This window comes from Prunus dulcis, chromosome 5 (genome assembly GCF_902201215.1).
Source record: "Prunus dulcis chromosome 5, ALMONDv2, whole genome shotgun sequence".
In the NCBI taxonomy this organism is placed as follows: Eukaryota; Viridiplantae; Streptophyta; class Magnoliopsida; order Rosales; family Rosaceae; genus Prunus; species Prunus dulcis.
The window spans coordinates 17,544,479-17,562,332 of record NC_047654.1 but is presented as its reverse complement, the minus strand read 5'-3'; the positions used below and the strand labels follow the sequence as shown (position 1 = coordinate 17,562,332).

At 37.8% G+C, this 17,854-nt stretch overlaps 4 protein-coding genes across 6 annotated transcripts; 3 read left to right on the top strand and 1 right to left on the bottom strand.

Moving 5' to 3' along the window:
* Positions 1-92: 92 nt before the first annotated feature.
* LOC117628786 (prostaglandin E synthase 2-like) lies at positions 93-3,804 on the top strand. Its single transcript, XM_034361309.1, has 6 exons — positions 93-611; positions 1,173-1,307; positions 1,454-1,538; positions 2,408-2,502; positions 2,675-2,842; positions 3,323-3,804. The coding sequence occupies exons 1-6, from the start codon at positions 257-259 to the stop codon at positions 3,481-3,483; spliced, it is 999 nt and encodes a 332-aa protein (XP_034217200.1). The 5' UTR covers positions 93-256; the 3' UTR covers positions 3,484-3,804.
* Positions 3,805-4,421: 617 nt separating this feature from the next.
* On the top strand, positions 4,422-10,350 carry LOC117627435 (translocon at the outer membrane of chloroplasts 64). Its single transcript, XM_034359543.1, has 13 exons — positions 4,422-4,813; positions 5,300-5,452; positions 5,640-5,764; positions 6,271-6,396; positions 6,586-6,768; positions 6,857-7,001; positions 7,609-7,777; positions 7,868-8,002; positions 8,268-8,468; positions 8,835-8,962; positions 9,039-9,090; positions 9,457-9,526; positions 9,781-10,350. The coding sequence occupies exons 1-13, from the start codon at positions 4,611-4,613 to the stop codon at positions 9,861-9,863; spliced, it is 1,773 nt and encodes a 590-aa protein (XP_034215434.1). The 5' UTR covers positions 4,422-4,610; the 3' UTR covers positions 9,864-10,350.
* Positions 10,351-10,506: 156 nt separating this feature from the next.
* Positions 10,507-13,199, bottom strand: LOC117627436. Of its 2 annotated transcripts, XM_034359544.1 has the most exons (6): positions 12,639-13,199; positions 12,397-12,459; positions 12,159-12,260; positions 11,900-11,965; positions 11,527-11,605; positions 10,507-11,351 (listed from the first exon to the last, which is right to left on the bottom strand). In XM_034359544.1, exons 1-6 carry the CDS (start codon positions 13,044-13,046, stop codon positions 10,753-10,755), a joined length of 1,317 nt encoding a protein of 438 aa, XP_034215435.1. In that variant the 5' UTR covers positions 13,047-13,199; the 3' UTR covers positions 10,507-10,752. The 2 variants fall into 2 exon arrangements, with proteins under 2 accessions (XP_034215435.1, XP_034215436.1); XM_034359545.1 differs by lacking the exons at positions 11,900-11,965; positions 12,159-12,260; positions 12,397-12,459 and having other exon boundaries at positions 12,639-13,089.
* Positions 13,200-14,082: 883 nt separating this feature from the next.
* On the top strand, positions 14,083-16,056 carry LOC117627279 (protein C2-DOMAIN ABA-RELATED 4-like). 2 transcript variants are annotated; one of them, XM_034359274.1, is made up of 4 exons: positions 14,083-14,276; positions 14,398-14,594; positions 15,068-15,163; positions 15,453-16,056. In XM_034359274.1, exons 2-4 carry the CDS (start codon positions 14,436-14,438, stop codon positions 15,744-15,746), a joined length of 549 nt encoding a protein of 182 aa, XP_034215165.1. In that variant the 5' UTR covers positions 14,083-14,276; positions 14,398-14,435; the 3' UTR covers positions 15,747-16,056. The 2 variants fall into 2 exon arrangements, with proteins under 2 accessions (XP_034215165.1, XP_034215164.1); XM_034359273.1 differs by having other exon boundaries at positions 14,386-14,594.
* The last annotated feature ends 1,798 nt before the right edge of the window (positions 16,057-17,854 follow it).

The following is a 17,854-nucleotide window of genomic DNA, read 5'->3' as shown; positions in this document are numbered from 1 at the left end:
ATATGAGATAAACAAGAAGAAAATTAATATATTGGTATATACAAAAAACCAATAAAATAATATTTACCCCCCAAAATTAACAATAAATTTAGGATGGTAGATCCAAACACCCGCGGGTGATGCGAACGTAGCCAAAACCCCGCACAGTTGGATCACAAAACATAAACCCTTCTCCCTTTCTCCCCTTCTCCAGAAGAGTCTACCAAAGCAAATCACTCAGCTTTCTGCTTCTGCTTCTGCTTCTAGTCGCTCCACCATGAGAAGGGCTTCAACTCTTGCCTCATTCAACGTCCTCTCCCGATCCCTCGCCACCGTTCACGGCGGCGCCGCTGCCACGTCAGCCTCCCCCAGCCACGGTCTTCTCCAGGTGGCTCTCTACGGTACCTCCAGCACCACCGGTTCTCATGTTCGTCGTCGGTGGTTCGATTCATTTTCCGGCGGTCCAGCTGGCAAGCTGGCTATTGGCGTAGCTGGAACTCTGGCTTCGGTCGCTGTTGCCTCGTCACTCACTCAGGAGGTCTATGCCAAAGAGCCGCCTCCGGCTGAGCTTGTTCCAAAGGACGTCGTGCTATACCAGTATGAAGCCTGCCCTTTCTGCAACAAAGTTAAAGGTGAAAAATGTTCTCTTTCTCTCGTGGTTCTTTACTTCTCTTTGCTTCTTGAATTGCTTTTGAGGTTCGGTGTTTTTGCTGCCTTTGAATATTTCGCGCAAATTTTTCACCGAATATCAGAAATTGGACTAGATTTCATGTCGAAATATTGGATTTTAGTGTGGATGAAACATTCATTTGAATAATATCCAGTTGGTTCAGCATTTCTCTGCAGTCTCGCAGCCTGTCATGGTTAAATGACAGGAAAAGAACAAACTTTTACTTGTAGTTCACATTCTATTTGGAATTTTCTGGTAAGATTTGAACATAATTTTGAACAAATAGTGCACTGGGTTTGCTGGTAGCATGATAGGAAATAGCCATATGAACAGCCAATAAATTTGCAACCTTGTCAATCATTTGGTGTTTTGGTGTTCTTTCGGTTATTCTCGAGCACATTCATTTTTTTTTCCTATTATGTCCCTTTTCTTTTGTTATGATTCTATTAAACAACGGTAATTTTATGTTCTTTTCCATTTATCATGCTGTTTACAAATTGGCGACACTTTATTGTTGTCTCAGCATTCTTGGACTACCACGATATACCCTACAAAATTGTGGAGGTCAACCCACTTAGTAAGAAAGAGATCAAATGGTCTGATTATAAGAAGGTTCCTATATTGATGGTGGATGGGGAACAGCTGGTTGACTCATCAGGTATCTGTCCTTGTGGTTGTTCTTAGATTGCTGAGTTTTCTGGTTGGATTTCTAATTACAATATTATGGTGTATGCATTGTTGAATATATATATAGGTACTATAATTACATATCTCAATTGAAATTGAGCATGTATCTGTTTGCAGCTATAATTGATAAGTTGAATGACAAAATTGTTCCTGAGAGAGTAGCCGCCCCTTCCTCAAATGATGAAGAGAAAAAGTGGCGCCAGTATGTTATCCTTTCCTCCATAGCTTATTATGCTTATATTCATATTTGGATAAAAGCAGAAAAACAGTATACTTATACTTTGAGTAGTTTTAGGGAAGGCTGCAGGTTTAAGCTCCACTGGACCATGATCTTAATGATACTATTATCTAAGAAACAAAGAAGAAAGAGAATGCTGCGAGAAATTCTCACCGAGTTTACAAGAATAAAAGAAACTATGCTTTGAAAGACTCGCCTCCAGTCCTTTGGATTAGTAATTTTACAGCCCAACTTCCTGGAACTTTAGAAAATTCTGCTTGTTCTGATAGTTTATAAAATGGGAAATGAGCTCAGATACTTTGTCTGAAAATGGTTATTATCATTATACCTTGATTCAGATATAACACTTGGAGAATCCTCTGTAGAGTTACATGAGTTTTGGTTGAGAGAATTACGATTTCATTTTGTGTGAATTTGGTGAAGGAAATGCAAAACACTCACTCTTTTTTTTTTTTGGGTTACAAAACACTCACATATTATTGATGTAATGATTAACGAGTAGTTGCATATTACTCTTATCTATGGACCTTCAGCTTTGAAGCAGAAAGAAATATAACTTCAGTTAGTGGATATTGGCAAGACATACAACACTATGTCAATTGCATATTGTTATTGTGTTTTCTGAATTGATGATCAAAACATTTAAAAATAATTAGTGCTATTCTGTGGCTCTGCGTTGTCTTCTTACCGTCTATTGTTGTGGCATACCTTGAGCTTTTACTTAATGGTATCTTTGTATCACTAACTTTTACAGTCATGATCATGTATTACTTGGTTACAGGTTTATTACTATAATTTTTTATTCCTTCATTGTTCTTGTTATTGTGGTATAGGTGGGTTGATAATCACTTGGTGCATATGTTATCACCAAACATATACCGAAATACATCTGAGGCCCTTGAATCCTTTGACTATATAACAAGCAATGGTATGTAGATCCCATCTTATGAAGCCATATTTTTTGGGCCTACTAAGACAAACTTCCTTTCTTTCTTCCGTTTGTGTTAGTAATATTTACTCTCTTCAGTTTTATGTAGAACTGCTTGACCGTTAGATTTTGGTATTTTTTGTTTTCTGATGTGGTTTTGCTGTAACTGCAGGTAATTTTAGCTACACAGAAAAATTTACAGTGAAGTATGCTGGTGCTGCGGCTATGTACTTTGTGTCAAAGAAACTGAAGAAGAAATATAATATTACGGATGAACGTGCATCCCTGTATGAAGCAGCAGAAACATGGGTTAATGCTCTTGATGGGCGGGACTTTCTTGGTATGTGCTCTAACTCGTTTCATATGCACATGATGTCACATAGATATGGCATGCATTTTACTTTTTAGTTAATTGGTGATCAAGGGATACATGCATTAAGGGACACAAGCAGAAAAATGTATTGATGAATATGCTTAGAAAATAAAATAAAATAAAATACTCTTGACTGGGAGATGATACTTGAATCAGGAGAAAGTTACTTGTCTGGGAAAAAATTGCAAGTTCTAGTCTTCTAAAATTCGAAATAACTATTGTATGATGAGAACACTATCATTAGTGTGAATTGTCTCAAGCAAATTTGTAGCTTAAGGTGTGAGGTCTGTTTGATGGCTGACTAGAGTTTTAGCATGAGCCCTCAACTTTTTGCCTTGAGGTGAGCCTTAATAAGTAAGCTATGACAACTAGGACTTCTGTTATGTCATCCTTGTTTTTATCTCTGTCTCTGGAATGATGTTCACATGCATATGTTGCTTGTGTCAGGGGGCTCCAAACCTAATATGGCCGACCTTGCTGTTTTTGGGGTGCTAAGGCCAATTCGTTATTTGAGGTCTGGTAAAGATATGGTGGAGCACACACGCATAGGCGAATGGTACTCAAGAATGGAGCGTGCTGTTGGAGAGTCTGCAAGGATTAAAGCCTAAATTGGATATCCTATGGAGTTTGTAGCTGGATTATATACTTCAATTTTGAGCTTGCCCTTTCTATAAGCAAACTACATCAAATACGAAGAAGAAAGAGTTTTTCAGGAGACACTCGCAGTCATAAATGAATTGAAAACAGGCAACATTTTGCTATTATTTGGTTATCTGGAAAACTGAAATTGTTTATTGTTACATTAGATACGATTGTTTAGAAGTACAAGGAATAAGGTAATCACAGTGTGGAATTTTTAACCGGGGGGGTGCGTCCGTTGTGGTGACTTTTGTCCAATCAATACTAATGTCTACTCATTTTAGATTGAATTTTTTTGTAGAACAAGCTTAGGCTCTTTTTTGCGGTGTTAATGGTATTGAATTTGGTGTTGGAGCTGTTTGCACCAAAAACAAGTCCCTTGTGGGCGCTATGGCGGCGTCTCCCACAAAATTTTGCGGCTTTTCCCGATCACAAACAATTCTTTATGCTCTACCCATCTCTTTCTAAAGAAGTATAAATGGCAGCTCCAATGAAGCTGTATGTGATTTCTTTTTCTTTGTTTCTCCGATTTATAATTTGTAAGCTACTTTTATTAATGATCAATTTAATTCACATTGGATGTCCAAATAAAAGGGAAACATAGGTGATAAGCATTTTGCAAAATTAGTTTTAGTCTATGAAGAAAAGACAGATATTATCGTGGTGTTGAGTGATAGCTTTGCTTCTTTGTCTTCATCAGGTGCACAGCAACTGGTCATTCTGGAAGCAGAAAGGACCAAAGGACCACATTAACATTATATTAAACTTAAGGGCGAAAAATAGAAATTAAAAAACGAAATACAATCTTGAAAATAGAAACTTGGAGGACCTAAGACCAAAAAAAAACAAAAAAAAAGAGAAACTTGGAGGACCTAAGACCTACCCGATATTTCACTTTATGAATACAAATTACAATACAGTAATAACCTCAAGAACCGTCTCCGCCTAGGTTACGCTGCGCTGGTCACTGCGTTATCCTCTTCTCCCTCTCCCTCTCCGTCTCTCTCTCTCTCTCTCTCTCTCAAGTTTCAATATAAAAACCTGGACTTTAATAGTTTCGTAACTCCGGAGGGTTTGAGAAATATCGTAGACAAACATGGCGTCTCAATCCGCCAATCTGTGGGTTCTACTGGGTTTGGGTTTGGCAGGAATTCTGTTTATGACAAGGAAGCTTAAGAAGACCATCAGAGAAGACTTTGGTGCCTTTATTGAGAGGCTTCAGCTTCTCCCTCCTCCTCAGCCTGCTCCTCCGAAAGCTCCGCATCCCCTCACCGGCCTCACCTTCGCCGTTTCTGACGTGTACGCTCTCTACCACTTCCTTTGTTATTCTTCTGTTTGTCTCCTGATAAAGTTAAAAGCCAATAAAAGGATATTATAAGATTGAAGAGTAAAAACAAAAATACGGAACTTTTGAAAATATGGTCTTTGCTTTTGCTCAGCTTTATGCTGGTTGAAGTAATGAAATGGAAGTTGAGGTTACTATTATTAAATAGCCAAAAGAATTAGTTGAATTGGGTTGGAACCCAGATGGTGAAAAAGCCTGAAATTTATGTCTTATCCTTTTATTTTCTGTATGTTGTTTTTCAACGTAGGATGCACTAATAAGATGGGCAGACTGATTTTGTTTATTCAAAACTAACTTATTGAACTTGAGTTATGTTATAGGTTTAGTTTCATTGTACTTTATTATTTTGATTTCCTTATCAAATGCAAGTAATTTGTTTCATTGTGTTATAGAACTATTTGTTTGCCTTAAAGTGGATAAATTTCTATCATGGTTGGCAGATTTGATATTGAGGGACATGTAACTGGTTTTGGTCATCCTGATTGGGAAAGAACACATGATGCAGCTTCTCGGACGGCTCCTGTGGTTTCAGTTCTTGTCGAAGGAGGTGCCACATGCGTTGGGAAAACCATTGTGGATGAATTGGCATATAGGTATGTATTGCTATGAGCACACACTTTGGATGTTCTGTCAACAGGCTGAAGGTGTTATTCCTCATTGCTGTTGTGAATGGGGAAAAAAATAATTTGATCTGAGGACCCATTTTCCTTTCAGTTTATCCAACTCTAGCTTTAGTTTGGATTACATAATGTCAATTCCTTTCTGCATGTTTGTTTTCAGTATTAGCGGAGAAAATAAGCATTATGGTACCCCCACCAATCCGGAAGCATCTTCAAGAACACCAGGTGGATCCTCTAGTGGAGCTGCTGTGGCTGTAGCTGCCAATCTCGTTGACTTTTCACTGGGTGAGCTTCTTGTTTTTCTTATCTTTTCTGAAATTGTTCTTTATCTTCTTTACATTTCCCATTAAGTTTTGTTATTAGTCATTGACCACACCATGGAAAATCATTGAAAGCACATATGAAGGCTTGAGGGGGTTATTTTATTTGTTTAATTGGCATTAAAGGCAATTGAGTTGGTTCTTTATTGGATTTGGTTTCATTTTCCTATCTTATCTGAAATTCTCCTATTTTGAGGCATGTTCATAATATTATCATACCTTAAAATGCTCATTTTTCAACAGGGCAGCATATTTTACTTTTTTGTTTTTGAAATTTGTTATTTTCAACATATATGCTTATGTATCTATGTCAAAGCAGATATCTGCTTGAAAAGAAGAATCGCCAATCTCAAACTAATTATGAAGACGTAAATCATCTATAAGTTTCTTTATAGGAAGGCTTGATATAAATCATATTATTTAAATATATTAGTATCATAACGTTCACTTCATGCTAAAACGATGGCGCAGGTATTGATACTGTTGGTGGCGTTAGAGTACCTGCTGGGTCTTGTGGCGTTATAGGTTTCCGACCTTCACATGGTGCTGTTTCTCACAATGGGATTATACCTGTTTCTACAAGTCTTGATACCGTTGGTATGTATGGTTACATTTTTTTATGCTGCCATGATGCAGGAGTATTTGATCATGTGCAACTATGTATACCTGATTACTTTTTTGTTAAATAATAAATTTCATTATAGCAAACGTTAGCAGTATGCTATCTGGCATCCCTTAATGTTTTCAACTTTTCATATTGTTTGACTTGTAAGATTATGTGTGCAGGATGGTTTGCTAAGGATTCTAGTGTCCTACGCCGTGTTGGACATGTTCTGCTGCAACTTCCTTATGCAGTTTCACGCAGTCCAAGACAAATTGTAATAGCTGATGATTGCTTTCAACAAGTAAAGATTCCTGTTGACAGAATTGTTCAAGTGGTCACCAAATCCACTGAGAAGCTTTTTGGAAGTATGCTCTTTTCCCTTGACTTCTGTTCTATGCTCCGTGTCCATGGTGGACCACTGTTTTTGAAAAAAATTCTGAATGATTTCTTCAGGACAAGTATTTAAACATGAAAATCTAGGGGACTATTTTAATTCAAAAGTCCCAAGCTTGAAAGAGTTTCATGGCCAGAAGACAAATGGTGAAGTCAAGACTTCATCCATAAAATTGCTTGCCAATGTTGTGCAGCTTCTTCAAAGGTGAGGTTACTTAGTCACCAGTCAACCTTCTGAATACTGTATATGTCATAAATCATTGAAGATTATATGTCATAAAAGAGGATAAAAAAAATATTAAAAAAAACCATATATCTCCCTCCACCCCCCATGCTTGTATAGTTTTCTGGAAACCTTGACATTGAAGGTTTCTGTGCTTATATTCTTTTCCTTCTATTCCATTTATCTGTATTCTGCTCTTATGTTTTATTTGGATGGGGGAAGTTGAAAGTCTTAAAAGTGAGGGAAAGTGTTCGCAAGATGATAAAATTTTAAAAGTAGTAATTTCCAACCAGAGAAAAGTATTTGGCTAAATATTCAGGAAATGTCCAGAAAACAGGATGGAACATTAGGTATTTTATGTAGTGAATTCATCACAAATCCTTCAGGTAAAAAATTATTATCTTCGTCCATCTAGTTATGACAATCTATAACAAACACCTTTTCCCTTCTGGTCTCAATTTCTTGTATTGTGCATTCTTATAGGTCCATATGAGAAAACAGTTCTCCACTTTGTTCATTCATTTATCCTTTTGTTTTGATATTTCCTGATAATATGTTGATTGAGATTTCTTGTGGTTCCTTTTAACAGACATGAGTTCAGACATAATCATGGGGAATGGATTAATTTGGTGAAACCTGTATTGGATTCTGCTACTTCAGCACAAATATGTGGACCACTGGACGCATCAGATGAGGAGATTGAGATCTGCAAGTCAATTAAGAATGAATTGCATGCAGCTGTCAACTCTCTATTGAAGGTAATGATTGAGATCTGCAAGTCCATTAAGAATGTGGTTATCGAAGTTTGCTATATTGATTATACTTTTGTGTTTAATTTTATTGTGTAGGATGATGGAATTTTGGTGATCCCAACTATAGCAGATCCCCCTTCAAAACTTGGTGGGAAGGACATCCTCTCTGAGGACTTCCGGAGCCGTGCTTTTGGTCTATTAAGTATTGCTAGCCTGTCAGGTTGTTGTCAGGTGGAAATCTCTCTCTCTCTCTCTCTCTCTCTCTCTCTCTCTCTCTCTCTCTCTCTCTCTCTCTCTCTGTGGCCTTTATAAAAGGTAAAAAGATGTTATGGTTTACTAGACTGTTATTTTCTGTGTCTTGGGTCTTTAAAATTGGGAGGATCTTTACTTGGCTGTTATTTTCCTATCAATCTATGCTTTCGTTACATGGTGATAAGTTCATATTGACTATAGTTTCTCCTAATCAATTATGCTCCATTGATGTTCTACTCTTCAGGTCACAGTACCGCTGGGATCTCATGACAAGTATCCAGTTTCAGTTTCATTCATAGCCAGGCATGGGGGTGATCGCTTTTTACTAGATGCACTGCACACTATGTATGCATCTTTACAAGAGCAGGCTGATATTGCTTCAAAATCCAAATTATCCAAAAATGCTCTCACCAGGGAGCAATCTGCTGAAATTGCCAAGGAAAAGGTAGAGCATCTCATGATTGTTGTCCATTTGCTTTATAAGTTGTTGCTGTTTTTTTCGATTTTCTTTGTAACATGACAGCATCGGGATGTTAAATTTCTATTGGACAATTATTTGGTAAACTAGTTTGTATGTGTCACTTGGATTTTGCATAATATATTTAAGTTATAGTCCGTTGACTTGGTTTCTCTTATTTTGCATGGAAAAGTTGAAATTACCTCTAGGATCTGGAGTCTTGATCATTAAGTTATTGTTGAACCACTAATTTTTCTACCAAGCCATATTTGCATAATGACTATTCATGTTTGTTTTGGAATTTTTCATTTTCATATCCTAAATACTCTTCTATTATCTTTACCAAATATTTAGGGAAACCAAGCCTACAAAGATAAAGAGTGGCACAAGGCTATTAACTTTTATTCAGAAGCTATCAAACTTAGTGGAAATAATGCGACGTATTACAGTAACAGGGCAGCAGCATATCTTGAAGTTGGAAGGTACTATTTGGTCGGGGATTTATTCTCTCAATTGAGTTTTGGTGGTAGGTTTTTGACTTATTTCTCTCTCAACCAGTTTCCTTCAAGCTGAGGCAGATTGTACTANAGCTATCAACCTTGACAAAAAGGTAACTTCTTTTCTCCAAAGGATACCTATTTTATTTTGCATTAATATGGGTTGGATGTTACAGACCCCATGAAGCTCATTTTGTGCCATTTACTAATCATTATTATATGATGTCACTTGATAAAGAAAATTCTTGTTCTTTACATCAGCTAACTGAATGGAGTAAATATAGTTTGGTCATGTGTGAAGTTCTTAATTTGTATGCAAACAAATTTAATATAATTATAATTCTACGTTGTTATGATTAATTATTCTTTATTATATTTGTCTTGATATTGTTCTATTATGTCCTTCCAGTGCAAATTATTATGTGCATTTTTATATTCAAAGTAAAATAACAGTGTTGCCTACTGTTATGTTTCTTCAGAATGTGAAGGCTTATTTACGAAGAGGCACTGCAAGGGAGATGCTTGGTTACTATAAGGAGGCAATTGAAGGTGCGATTTGTTTGTTTATTTATTGGTTAATATACTGTTCCTTTATTTAAGCCAAATACAGAAGTGTAAAAGCCTTGGGGAAATAATTCGTACTGGGTACAAAATAGATATATTTGAGATTGGAAAGTTCCTGTCAAAATACACTCAAAAGATGTGTAGGTTTTACCGGTTTCAGTTAGTTTTTNCTCTTATTTTTTAAAATCATTCAGTCTAATCTCCTGAAGTTGTTGGTTCAATGGCATTTCACCCTGCAGACTTTAAGTATGCACTTGTACTCGAGCCAACCAACAAAAGGGCATCCCTTTCTGCTGAAAGATTGAGGAAGCTGTTTCAGTAGGTGACCAAGTCTAAGGCATGCCTACTTGAAGCACAAGAACAAGATATTGTTTTGAAAGTACTTGAAGTGTGCTCTGCCGAGAAGACCCATTCAGACAGGCAACAATCTAAACCATTCGGACAAGAGGGGATGTGTGAGACTTGAGTGGAGTTGAGATTCTTCACTCACTCTTAATCAAGTTGTTTTCAGGGGTCTGAACTATTGTTTGATTCGATCAGTTTTTAGGAGCCGTAGATTATTATTGTCACCAAAATATGTAACTATAGTCCAATTTTGTTTCTCTAAGATTACGGTTGTAATTCTAGCTTCGAGGTGAGGTTTAAAGTTCATTAATGGCTGAGGAGAGTAATTACATTTTTTGGCTCTGTCGTCACCATTTTTTGCAGTTCACTTTTTATTTGAAGTTAAACTTCCGCTGCTCGTGTATGCGGCGTTCGCTTTGTTACCAATGAGCTGGTAATCATGCAAAGAATCTGGCACTTGTGGATGAGTTTTTGCCTGCCATATATGACCACTGCATCTAACTGTAAATTATTAGTTTTAGGGTGATGCGAAATTTGTAATAGCTGTTAGGCTTCGACCAGGAACTTGACATTTCAATGATTAGTCGTTGATCAGAACTAAATCAATCTGCGAACTATTGTTGACCAAGCTTCAAAAGAGCTCAATGCCTAAAAGTTCCCATTGCAAGATTATAATATTCCCTTCTTTTACCAGTCTCAGAGCGGATTATCTGACACGAAAACCAAAAAAAAACCAAAAGGCATTATCACTGTGGATGCAGAAGAAACCGTTCGAGCAAACTACACACTAACACTCGGACCCAAAAAAAACTATACACTAACACTAGCGAGGTTCATTTCACGCTGTATTCTAACATGTACGTGCCTCAGTCAAATTCAAAAAGATCCAGCTCTTCTTCCGTATACTCTGGGAGTGAAGTTCTCGAAATTAGTGGCTGCCTCTGCCTTTTAGCTCCAGTTATTCTCTCAACTTCTTGATCATCGTCAGGGTTAGGGATCTCAACTGAGTTTGCTGAAGCACTAATGGGTTGCGTCCTGCTCAATGGATTGTAACCTTTGGCCACCGTGCCATGTTTGGGCTTCTCAGTTACCACAGTTACATGATTAATGGCTTTGGTGTGGCTGGATGCATTGTCTCCTTCAGCCACTCTGCCAGCGTTGGGCTTCTCAGCTACCACAGTTACTTGATCGTTATCAGTAGTGTCCTCCATGTTTGTGATTCCATCAGGCATTGCCTTTTTCACCAATGAAGATAGAACCTCTACGTCCGTGTTTCGGCTTCCGCACTGCTCGTGGCCAGAGCAGCTCAGTCCTGTTGCCGCATGATCTGTTTCCATGTGTTTCTCAGTATTATGCTGACTCTCTCTCGCCTTAGAGTTTTGTCTCAGAAAATTCATGATTCTTTCAGTGCTTTCCTGTGACGGAGGGAACTTATCTTGTGGCATCCATAAGTTTTCACTACTTCCTGTTATGAACAAATAAACAGGATAAACAATTTAATTTTTAACTAAGAGAATTAAAAGAAAAAATTATGTTAAGAATCTCATCTCTATCAGCACAGCAACATAGGGGCAGCAAAGCAAATTTTCCCTGCAATAGAAGAAGATTGAATATAAAGATGTCGCTAACTTATGACTTACCACTGCTGGGAGCAGGATTGTGGACTGATGAGGTGAGAAGATCTTTAGTCACGAGAGGTCCACTATCCTTGGAGATGACCTGTAAATGTAGCAATTCATCGGAATACAGAGCATAAAATAATAGGAGCTTTTTTTCTATTCAGCAAATTAAGCTTCGCATGAATTGTGGCGCCAAGACTATAGAAAAGAAATGTGGGGTGCGTGTGTGTCGTGACCTGCTCCAAAAAAGAAGACCTTATGTTTTTCTCCGCATTGGTGTGTATTGTGCAGAAAGAAATAAGGGGCACAAGTGTATCAACAACACTAGTGCTGCTGGAATCTGATATTGTGATTATTGAGGAATTGAACTTCAAAGACGAGAAAGAGCACACACCTTAACCATGTTNTTCTTGGTTATATTAAGATAACATGCAGATCGTGAGGGGGTGAACACAGCAACCTGATTAAAAGCGCATGTGTTAATCATTCCCANACTGTTGATAGCAACATTTCACTTCAGCTTAAAGCAGCATTTCTCTGGACAACTACACCCCAAAAGTCCCANTTTGCTTTTCTAAATTTTGCAGTTTCTTTATATTCATAAATCATCATAATTCTAAAATTCACCGACTTAAACAGAATATCATAACAACCTTCTGCAGTACCAAAACTGCACCAACAGATATGCTCTTCCCAAAGTCTCCCTCAGAAAGGACTGTGTGGTGGATGCTAGCACCAATTGTACCTGTAGGATCCTGAAACCAAAGTTTAAGCCACATAGCTATGTCTCAGAGCATACGGTGAAAAAATTGACGCGAGCAGAACTTNGAGACTTCACAAAGAAGGGAAGAAGATGGCACTTTATCAGTATCCATGTCCATATAAGCTTACCTTCAGAGTGAGCATGAGATCACCAAGACCATTTGGGGTGCAAGATTTGATTATAGCAACAACCTAATTAACCAGCAACCACAGAAAATAATATGAATTTTTAAGCATTATAAATCCTAAATATGGCAAAAAAATTAATGATAAATTGGGAATGATTTCCATTTCTAAGATTTCTCCAAGAGAGCAAAGTCATTGAATCGACAATTGATTAAAAAAATTAATAATAAGAACAATGGAAATACCTGAGCTAATCTGTGAGATTCAATCCCCTTCCTGATAGAACCCAAGGTCGTCGGAAAGTGAGCACCTTGTTTGGTAAGAAAATCGAGAGTGCAAAGCCAGGGATTGGTGGTGAAATCGGCATCGTGATCATCGCCAACCTCGACGACTCTCCTTACGAACTCTTGGGTCGGAATGGGCTCCTCCTTATCGCGGTCGTGGGAGTGGTGGAGGTGGGTTTGGGTCCTGCGCTGCATCGCGGCCTGTAGGGCTCCGGCGGGGCCCGGAATGAGGTTGGAAGTGGGCTTGGGGGGCTGAGGATGATTTGATTTGAGGGAATGAGAAGCAGAGCGCTTGCAAGGACGAAGACTAAGAGAGATGAGCTCTGATTCGTCGACGTCTAGTTGTTCCCAGGGTTCATGCTCATCCATATTCTCACTTCTCCTCTCTGCTTCTTGTGAGTGAGCGCGGGAATCCGAGATTGAACAGTAACACTACAGAGAGAGTAGGTTATTATTATTAATATTATTATGGATTGGGCTCAGAACCTCAGGCCCAATTCGTTATTGTTCTTTTTGAAAAAATTGATTTTGGGTCCAACGAATATTTGATGCAACAAAGGCTTATAATGAATAGTTATCTGATCAATGCCAATGTTATTATTTGACGGTTGGATTGAACTATTAACATCCTTTCTCAATATAGCTACCTTGTTATAGAAGCTCCCCAAGAAAATTAGGACCCCATGTACATCACATTTGCGAGTTTCGTTACGTACGTCTAAGAATTTTCATTAGCATATATCTCTCAGTTGAAATAAAGCAAAGAAATGAAATGATGGGTTGGAAAATGAGAACTTTTATAGGTTTGGGGTGTATTCATTTTTGTAGAGACAATTCACATCACAACACGTTTTCCACCTCACTTGAAACAGAAAAAGTAGTGACCGTAATTTAATTATTGAAGACGTTGGATTGGATGGGATGGAAGAACAAAATAAAGAACTTAACAGATTACAGTTTTTAACTACTTGTAAGTTTTGTAACTATATTATATTTTTCACAACTACGTGTAACCATAATTAGTTCTAAACTAGAATGTAATTACTCAACTGGTTCACATATATGTTGACAGAAAATAATTACGAAAGATTTATACCAAAGTTGCTGTTAAGTAATTAGTTAAGAAAAGTGGGTGGACCCCACCGTCGAGGGAGACTAGACCATTAAGCCGCCACCACGAAGGCGACCGACCGACCGACCGACCGACCGACCGTGACATATTATGTTTAAGGCAAGTCACGGAACGTGATTCACGTCACGGGCCTCTCACGTATTTTTGGTAGTCGATGTCCACAAGTTNTCCATAATTAAATCCCGTCCATTGATCCTCGAACTGACAACCGGATCTTCCGGTCATCTCGTCCTCCCCTAACCAAAACGGTAAAAAACTTAAGACCTCCCCTCACCCTCTTCCCTCTTCCAGTCTCAATTATCTCATTTCCTTAATCCAATTAATTTGCCCTCTTCGATTTCTCTGTCTAATTCTCTCTCCCATCATCTCCTCGTGACACCAGCAAACAAAACAGATCAAATCATAAATCAATTCACTGGCAAGGAAAACGACAAAAACAACAGAAGACATTTCCTAGTACCAAATTGGTGGGACCCAGATTTCTGTTGCTCTTATTTCTCTGTAATTTTCTATGTTCATTATAATATTATTATTTCTGTTGTTCATTATAATTTGTAATTGACTTGGTTTGGTTAGGTGACAAAATAGAGTGCTTTAAAAGAGGGAGGGAGATCAGAGAAGAGAAGATGACGGACTCACCAAAGACACCAGCGAAAGGAGGTAGCAAGTCACTCATGGAGAACTTGCTCGGTCTTCTCCGAATCCGCGTCAAACGCGGTGTTAATCTCGCCGTTCGCGACGTCCGTAGCAGCGACCCCTACGTCGTCATCAAGATGGGTAAACAGGTATACTATGTCTCCTCGTCCTCCTCCTCCCTCTTTTTCTTTCAATTTTGTGACTTCTCTGTTTATTTGGCTTTGTTTCTCAATCTGGGTTCCTTCTCCCCTTCTTTTTCCAACCAAAAGATTCTTCCTTTCCATATAGAATTGAACAATTCTGTTTGTCTGTCTGTCGTTTACCCTTTTCCAGTCCCAATTGTGTTTGGCATGTCTGGAACTGGAAGGCCTCAGTTTTGGTTGAGGTGTTTAATCGGATCTTGCAAGCTTTGTACATAATATGATCCTAATAAACTTTTTACAATTTACTCTTAAATCTTTGAGTCTTAGACTGATTTGACTTGTGCTCTGTTGCAGCTTGACCATTTTATTTTATCTTTTGTTTCTTGCTTTATTGCTTTCATTTCATTTCTGCATATGATCCAATTGAAAAGTATGTTCCTTTCTTCTAATTATGTATAAAAATTGAATCTTTGATGCAGAAACTTAAAACTCGTGTAATTAAAAAGGATGTTAACCCAGAGTGGAATGAAGATCTTACACTTTCTGTTACAGACCCCAGCATTCCAATCAAGCTGGTAAGTGCTTCTGGTATTGCCCCCACTTCTTTAGTAGGAACAAGTGCCCCTTTACATTCCTTTCCAATTGTATATACATGAATGGAACCATCATCTTCAGTCAATCCTATCTAGAGAGCTATATGATCTCTTGCAGTATCTCCCTAGCTACTCCTCTTTGATTCTCCTATTTGAATCATCTTGTTCTTTTGCACTATTGCATCAATATTTCTACTTTGACAAGGATTTTTTTTATTATTAGTGTGCTATTGCATCAAGGTTGACAGTCTTTGTTTATGTGTGCCTGTAGACTGTATATGACCATGACACATTCAGCAAGGATGACAAAATGGGAGATGGAGAATTTGGCATCGTACCTTATATAGAGGCATTGAAGATGAACTTAGAAGGGGTCGCAAGTGGCACGACCGTCATGAGAATACAACCAAGCAGGGCAAACTGCCTAGCTGAGGAGAGCTGCATTCTCTGGAAGGATGGGAAGGTGGTTCAAGACATGTGCCTCAGACTGAGAAATGTGGAATGTGGTGAAGTGGAAATTCAGTTGCAATGGATTGACCTTCCTGGTTCCAAGGGCTTATCATGAGTGTGCCTCCTTAATTTGTCTGCTTCAATTGTGTCCGACGTAATATAAATGAGCTGGTTGTGGTTGCAAAGGTTGTGCAACCTGAAATAGACAGACTGTCTTCATAGCTGGGTTGGTTTGTTGATAGGATATGTATAACAAATTGAGATTGTATGTACTTTATTTGACTCCTGGTATGCTTGTAGCTCATAACTAAATAGGGTGAGAATTTTTGGGCTTTTGTTGTCAAAAACACTAAGTGAAGTGAGATGTGTGTGCCCTTTCATCTTTTGCTGGGTATATCTCAAGTTGCAAGCTCATGCCTTAGAAATCTGCATAGCATATTTTTATATACCTATGAATTTGCAGGAAAACGATATATAGTGCATTATAGTATCATGTTGGGAGGCTGGTTCCTGCTGTCCTCTGTTTCTTGAACAATTTCACGAAGAGTGTGTGAACTTCAGGGTACATATGGATCGAGTGGCATTTTCGGTGAAACTTTGATCGATGGGCGGCGTTTGAATTGCCTATTCTTCTTAAAAAGTTCACATAATATACTAACGTGGATACTCTAGAAAGAAGTTATGAGCTAGCAGCATGCATGGCTGGGAACCAAAGACCAACAAGGTCAGCAGCTGATTGCTGGTATATTATATATATGTGATCAGAGTCCAACGGTTCATCAATTCATTGCTTTTTAATAAATCCCCTGCTTCAGAAAATTTAAAGGCTAAAAGATGTTTCTGAGTTGTGACTAAAGAAAACGAAAAGAAACGATTGGCACGAAAAAGACTAAAAGAAACGATTGGAAGGGAAGACCAGGCCCTAAGTCCAACCCAATACTTATTGGGCAGGCTTCTTCTAATAGCCCGCCCGCCTTTTTATATTTCAGGCACTTCCTGGCCTAAATTGCGTAGTAGAAGAACACAACACAACAGGCTCACCCCTAAACCCTATATAGCTCTCCATGAACACAACTGGAAGAAAGACTTTCATAAAATAGTGATAGTATTATTTCGTTATTTCGGTCAACAACACTATGACACGCGTGATAAATTTACCTAAAATAGCATTATCATTAGCAAAATAGTATCCCCATTACAACTAAGTTTTCTCCTACACTGATAGGTATATAATTTACGTTGGCTTACTTGCAGGGATGGGTTAAATTTACCTTTCGGCCTTACATACGTTGTGACATCGCTCTCACACTCACTGCGGAAAGGAAAAGGGTACGACATTGGGAATTGGTCTAAATAATTATTACTGACATAAATAAATGCATATGTATATCGGTTTTGACTCAATTGGTAACCTACTGGTGGACTATATTAGGAAACTGTTAATTATGCCATACCTATAGCAAGATTCAGTATTTGATGCGCTAGGTTGGGTTTAAATAGAGTTAAAGGGTCTAGCCGCACGGCTATACTCTTTAAATTTTATATTTAGATAATGCTATTAATGGCCAATAGCGCCTAAGCGCCCGAATATTCTCTTTAAATATTAAATTTAAATAGTATAGCCGGGCGCCTATACTATATATTAAAAAAAATTAAAAACACAAAGGACCCACCTAGTAATTAGGAGCCCAAATCTTCTCTTTTCCCAGCATAATTCCAAGGCCTCTTTCCATCTACAAATCTATCTTCAATCCGAGAGTTCATTTTTTTTCTTGTTTTTTTCATTTGAACGTTTGCCTTTGATTTACCTTGTTCTCTGGAGTGCAATTAAATTATGTTACTGCACACATGATTTGTCGTAGAGAATTGCATCCATAGTTGGGGTGATCTTGGTAATTGCTTCACTTTTCAAACAATACTTTACATGAAGAATACTACCACCTCTTACTATTATACCCGTAAATCTTTGTTTGAAATTGTTGTTCTGGTTGGCAAAGAGATTGCAAAATCACCATCTTCTATTTTTGTTACAACAAGTAAGAAATAATCTTAGCCTCAAACATTCTTTCATAGTTAGTGAAATACACATAAGATACATACGTGTTTTATTGGACAAAATTTTGGGAAATTACAAGTGAAAAGTTTGGCCACTATATATTATTTTAATATCAATTTTAAATTTTTTTAATATATATTATTTTTATTCAATAATATTTGAAATTT